The 6,578-nt window shown below is 32.5% G+C and overlaps 3 protein-coding genes across 3 annotated transcripts in view; 2 read left to right on the top strand and 1 right to left on the bottom strand.

Annotated features, from left to right (window-relative positions):
- Positions 1-1,094, top strand: part of LOAG_18864 (RhoGEF domain-containing protein) — a gene marked incomplete at its 5' end in the record, with an annotated part of 10,661 nt that extends 9,567 nt beyond the window's left edge. The window contains one exon of the mRNA XM_020451526.1: positions 560-1,094. The remainder of the gene's footprint in view (positions 1-559) is intronic.
- On the top strand, positions 75-711 carry LOAG_11523 (hypothetical protein; the record flags this gene model as incomplete). The annotated part of the gene is made up of 2 exons (XM_003147041.1): positions 75-237; positions 560-711. The coding sequence occupies 2 exons, from the start codon at positions 75-77 to the stop codon at positions 709-711; spliced, it is 315 nt and encodes a 104-aa protein (XP_003147089.1).
- Positions 1,095-2,157: 1,063 nt separating the features above from the next.
- Positions 2,158-5,269, bottom strand: LOAG_11522 (hypothetical protein; the record flags this gene model as incomplete). Its single annotated transcript, XM_020448364.1, has 8 exons — positions 5,214-5,269; positions 4,669-4,824; positions 4,328-4,441; positions 3,949-4,032; positions 3,490-3,632; positions 3,240-3,315; positions 2,551-2,637; positions 2,158-2,331 (listed from the first exon to the last, which is right to left on the bottom strand). The coding sequence occupies exons 2-8, from the start codon at positions 4,789-4,791 to the stop codon at positions 2,158-2,160; spliced, it is 801 nt and encodes a 266-aa protein (XP_020301485.1). The 5' UTR covers positions 4,792-4,824; positions 5,214-5,269.
- Positions 5,270-6,578: the final 1,309 nt, after the last annotated feature.

Here is a 6,578-nt window from a genome sequence, read left to right as displayed (position 1 = left end):
TTATTTTGGACCGATTAATCTAAAATCTGAAGGTACTCAATATATCACTGGTTATTAAACTGTGCAAGTTTAATATGCTCTACAAGATTCAGGATATTTCAAACTTTCTTGTTTTCCTATTACAGCTTAGTGGGTTGCGTGACTTTGGTTTTGTGGAAGGTACTCGACGACCATGCTCACTGATATCATTAACAGCTTCATCATGCTCAAGCTCGAATAATTTAGGACGAGTGCAAGGTGGCATTCATTTATACATTGCCAGAAATTTCATTTATGTTAGATGGAAGTAGACTAAAAGTAGATTGTGCATTCTGCCCGTAGATCGCTTTCTTAATTTTCAGAACTTGTTGAGGGGGACACTTAGGTTAAATTCTACGGCATTCATAATCCCATCTCTATATAGAGGAAGAAACTGGGAAGAGTTTTTTTTTTTTCTTTTTTTTTTTTTTCTTTAAGGAATTTCTTTTTACATGAGGCAATCAAAGTAATTAGGTGTCTTTATGGAATTGGCTCTTATTGGAGTGTACTTTTACATTCTGGGAAAATTGGGTTTTAACAGGAAGAGGTACATGCGAAATTGGTGGTGATCTTTGTCGGGTGGACGAAGGTGACGAATGGGAAAGTATGCACGAATCCAGTCCAACAGTCAAGTATGCGGAAAGCACACTTCCACGTTTCCGAGCTCCACCACCGCCAGGTCTGAATCAGTAATAATAAAAATGTCAACCAATGTATCGTCAAAGGTAATTGGTTTGACATTGGTGCTGTAATTATTTTATCCCATATTTTATCAACTTTTCATATGCATAGTGATGTTGTTCTGTTGTTTGTGTGAAATTCAGTCATTTAGACAGTCACTCTCGATCTTTTTTACTCTATGAATGCTGTCTATATGTGTGATGCGTCATCATACCATGCTCATTATCCAAGACTAGATTATAGTCCTCCCGCAGGATCAAATACTGCATAAACTTTAAAAGCATTTCTTCGGCAGGTCGTCGTTGAATAAACGTTATGTCCTCATTTCCCTAGTTAAACAATTTACAGCTCAGTTGCAAAGTTTGACAAATACACAGCTGAACTGATCAAATTTCTCTTTAAAAATTTAAATAATATCCAAGAGTGGACAGAAGTATGGTACACTGAAAAAGCAACAACCTGTTCGCTCCATCTGGTTTACTGGTCTGTTCTACGTTAACAATTATTGCAGGTCAATGCATTGCATAATTTCAAATATCTTTCTATGCTTGCCTTACTCTGCTTAATTTATTTTTCTTGCTTTCTTCTCGTTCTTTCCTTAATGAGCGGTCAATACTTCGTGTAAAAGATACTGTAAATAATTTCTTGCTTAATAAACAAACAATGATGAATTTCAGAAATGGAGAGTAATCTTCACATGAATTTGTAAGGTACGGAAGGATATGCAATGCAAAGTAAAATTCTACCTTGAGCAGAATAAGCTGAATGTTGAATTAGTTAATTAGTCATGAATTCCTAATAATATGCACTTCCAAACATTTATTGTCACTTAGTGCCAAGGACAGTATAAAGTAAAAAATTGTGCCAACGGAAATGAAGAAAAGGGAGAATGAAGTTAACATCCCGATGAACAATGATGTCATTCTCTCAGATAAACTTCGGACTTCACAGTTTTTCTTGTTTTACAAACTTTTCCTCAGCTACATAATAAAAAAAAAATCGTATATATGTATACAGGGTTTGGAACCAAGATGAACACAATAAAATGAGATCACAATGGACTTGTCTCTTGACAAATTAAACAAAATATATGAAACATGGAAACATCCATCAAATTCTCTCCATTTCCTAGCACCTAGCTTCACGTATGCTTTTCATACGTTTCTTTTACCAAATGTAGAATTTTATTTAGTTCTAACAAAAATGTATCTATGCATTTATTGTAAATGCATTAAACACAATTTGAGATTACCTCAATTCAAAGTGTGTAGAGCTAAGTAATTCCTAGTTGTAGGGCGAGGGATTGATGGAGCTAGATTCATCATGTTGGACATGATATGAAAAAGGATGGTTAGTAGAGCGGTAATAAAGGTAATACCGGTAATAAAAGATGCAAATTTGAATCATTCAATCAATAATAATCTATAAATATATATAAAATAGAAGTATATGTATGGGTTATGACGATGGAGGAAGTTGGACCTGGAATTGTTGTATGTTGCCTTCCGGTAAATTCAGGGCAATCAGTTGGATAGGTTGGTTACCTGTACCTATAGGCAGCTGTATTGGCTGTCCAATTTGAGTAGCTTGTACAACTGAGCCTGTTGCCAGCGCTCCATCTGAGGATCCAACCTAAATGGAAACTATCAATTTATTTCAATGAAATAATAACAAAGATATGGAAGCGCAGTACATATTTAAATAAGAGAATGACTCCGTTCAGATCTCCAAATTTTTTTCGTAAAATTTGGAACATGATTCCTCCTCAAAAAACATTACATTAGAACCGCTGCTGTAAAAGGCCGGAACAAAGTCAAATAGGATAAGGGAAGAAAAACACTTTCTAAATACCTGTAAAACATATTGAACATTTCCATTCGTAGGTACCATGCTGTTGGCATCCGCAACAACTGCTTGTACTTCTTCAGATTGCCCTTGCTGCAATATAAAATGTTTTACCGGGAAAGAAAAGTGCTTTCCTTTTAATTTCTGCAAACCAAAAATCGACAATTACCAGCTCGAATCTCGAAGACATCCAAATGTCTGCAAATCTTATTCGCACTGGAAGTCTCGGTCGACTCGAAACTCTTTATAAAACAAGATCCGATCTGCCATTGGAGATCGATGCTAGAAACACAGCTAGACTATCGCAGATTGATGTCAAGTTCCTTTCTCCAACTGCGATGCAATATCTTAGTTTGTTAATGAGGTAGCAACACAAACAAACTGATGCAGACATTAAAGTTGACACTTACCTAAAGGTACTGGAAATAAACTTTGTAGCAGTTTATAGCTACCCTGATTTTCGTCTTTTTTTTGCAGTTTTACTTTACGGCAACATGCAAATCAAGACTTGAAAGAATTAGGAACTGCATCTATCGCAGAATTAACTACAGGAAACAATCCATGAATGATGATCCCAGTAAAATTATTAAAAAAATCCCAAATGATGAGTACGATATCGACTGAATAAAACATAGGAGTATGATTAGGTAAATTAGCGATGAAAAACTATAAGGAATAGAGAAAAAGTAACCTACACGACTGTTCGTCTGCGATGGCCACCTTGGATCTTCTCGTGGAACGATGTCAATTAAGAAATCGAACATGTCATTCCTGCAAGAAAAGGAAAAAACATTATCTCAAAACAAATCTAAAAAATATTAAGACTGAATTTCTAAAACCATACTCTTGAAATATGCAAATCCTACACTATGCAATGAAATGTAAAGGAGTAAATAAAGTTACCAAAGAACGAAAAATTATATCAAAGAAATAGAATAGAGATACCTGGCTACAGCTTGAGAAATATCCGACTTTTGCAGTGTTTTCCGTTTATTATCTTCTGTGTGTTTCCAAGCACTTAGTGTTAATTCTTCAACAAAGATTTCTGATGCTTTTGCAAGCAAAATAGGCGTTTCTGAGCCAATCATCTGAAACTGGGCCAATCCATGAGTTGGTGTTGATCATTATGTCATCATTGAACTTGGAATTCCAGCCATTTTCATGGCTACGCGAATGATATGGTGGAAACCGATAAAATGCTGGCGAATCATAAAATTACCGGAGATTGCCTTCTTTACTCCCTTCTATTTACTAATACATGTTCATTAATAAACTGCAGTATTTTAGGATAAAAGATGAAATCGTAGGAAACACTTATGAAAGCTGAAATATGATTAGAACTGAAGTTTTAACTAAAGAAAGTTAGAGGCAGAAAGAAGTAATTAAACTTGCCATTCGTTTGACATCATCATCCAATTTCATGATTTTCTTTATTCTTGCCAAGGGCAACTGCAATTCTTGATGACGGCTTATTTCACGTAATGATTTCTGCAAAAATATTGCACTTTACAATGGGATGTATTAAATTTCGAAAGACAACGAGTTCAATATTTTATCTTCACTTTAAACTATTTTAAAAGGCAAGTAACCAAAGACGCTCATCTATTCAGATAGCACATTTTCCTCTATAAGCCTTTTGGAAAAGTATCGTTAAATTTGAACTACTCCGACAGCAGCAATTTTACTTAAACTTCATGGAGCAGATCTCTAAGAGTTATGGAGCAAATCTTAGAAAATTTTGGAAGGGATGACGAGTTAAGTTGAATGTTAAAAATGAACTAACTGGATCGATTTGTTCAATTTTTGCACGAACACGAGGCCAGAATGAAGCAATTTCCTGATCTATATCATATATACCACCTTCCCTTCCAAACTGTAGCTCTTCATTTCCTTGTTCCTGGAAAGGAAAACATGCCTTAGTGAGATTTAAATGTAACATATTAATACAAAACAAAATTAACAAAAATCTCATCAATACAGTTATCTTAGCAGTTACTCTCCCGTCAACTAAATAGAAAAACGGTTCTTCGATCTTACATACTACAACCAGCAACAAATGATGTCACTGATAAGAATAGAAGATAAGAAGTGATAGTGAAGCAAAAAAAAGAAAAAAAGAAAAACCTCAGAAGTGGGACGTTCCGGTTGGACAAAATGTGTCTTATCATCCTCCATTATTTTTCTTATTAATAATCCACTATCAGTACCTTGTCGTTGTTGATGATGTCCGCCATTCGTTGTTGTCATTGATGCCAAATAAATGACAACTTCTCAATATTACTGAAAAGTATTAAAAATTATGGATGGAAATTTTGTTAATATATGATAAAAGCTAAGTAACTTCTTATCAATACAAGGAAAATTAGAATTAGTTAAATCTTTTTAGGCCATTTCTAACATTCTTTACCTAATTCTCAAACAATTAAATCTTCTCTCCAGGATAACTCTAACTCTTAAACTATGATGAATTGTTGTAATTTCGAAATAATAATATTAATAATGTTAAATTAAATGATTTTTGAGAGTCCTATAAAATATACCACTGAAAGGAAAAAAAAACGAGTGAATTAAACAGGTAAAATTAATAGGTATATTTTAAGGATGACAAATAGTACATCATAAATGAATAGGAAATGAGAGAGAGAGAGTGATAGAGGGAAGTTAGTTACCTGAAATAAACATGAGAAGATCGAATGGTGTCATAAACCATCCCGTACATTCTTCCTCTTGATGATTATACCAGATACAGTAATCATATTTTCGTTGTAAGATTTATTGAGGGTATTTAATTTAATAACTTATGCTTATTTATAAAGTATAATAAAGTAATGTAAAGTTAAGCTTCTGAAATTCTAGATATTTATACGATTTCAATAAGACAAATGTATCACATTATCGATAAGATATCACTTAGTTTATTGGAATAAGTTAGAATAGTATCTTTGAAATGATAACAACGAATATTCAAGCCTATAGGCTTAGATATAAGCTTCCGTACTTTACTTCATAAAGCTTAGGCTTAAATTTTTTAAGCTTCTTGACGATGCCACTATATCTTCCTTCTTTTTTTTTTCAATCATTATCCATTATTTGCACTTCTATTCTTTTTTTCTTTTTTTTTTTTTTTTTAACTTTTAATAGATATTTCATTTATTCTAAGCTTAAAAGTTATAGGATAACTAAGCTATCCATCAAAATTAAGCATATGCACCTTTCTTCTATGTTTGAAAATAACGATAAGCAAATGAATTTGCAACATTTTTTCGTTTCTTTCAATCAATCATTCGTTTTCATAATATATCTATCACACATACATATGCCAGCTAATACTTTCTTCTCATTCTCTTCCATCATAAATGATGTTTTATGTTAAAGTTTGTATAAATTATTTCATAGTACAATTTAGTTTAATAATTATTTTTGTGCTATTCCTTTTAAAATGATATTTTTTTATCATAATTCACAATAAATGACAATTGTAATGGTCGATCATGAATGATAACAATGATAACCGTATCAATTTTAACTGTAATGATCATTTCATGCATTCGAAATATAGTTATCAGAATGATAAGAATGATTACTTTACCAATTTGGAATGTAATGATTGTTTTCAATGTATTCAGAATGATAAGAACGGTTATCGTATCAATTTTAGCTGTAATGATCATTTCATGCATTCGGATATAATCATCAGAATGATAAGAATGATTATTTTATCGATTTGGAATGTAATGATCGTTTTCAATGTATTCAAAATGATAAGAACGGTTATCGTATCAATTTTGACTGTAATGATCATTTCATGCATTCGGATATAATTATCAAAATGATAAAAATAATTATCTTATCAACTTAGACTGTAATGATTCATTTTTAATGCATTTGGAAATAATCATTAAAATGATAACAATGATCATTAACCGTATCAATTTTCCATACTTCATTACAATTTATTTTGCATAAACATTTGCGTATGACAGCTGGATTAAATTCGGCTCGATCAATGAAACCAGTAATTTGTCTTCTCTCAG

The sequence above is a fragment of the Loa loa genome (genome assembly GCF_000183805.2).
Source record: "Loa loa unplaced genomic scaffold supercont3.599, whole genome shotgun sequence".
NCBI lineage: Eukaryota > Metazoa > Nematoda > Chromadorea > Rhabditida > Onchocercidae > Loa > Loa loa.
Note: the sequence above shows the minus strand (reverse complement) of the source record. Positions and strands in the feature narration are given on the sequence as shown.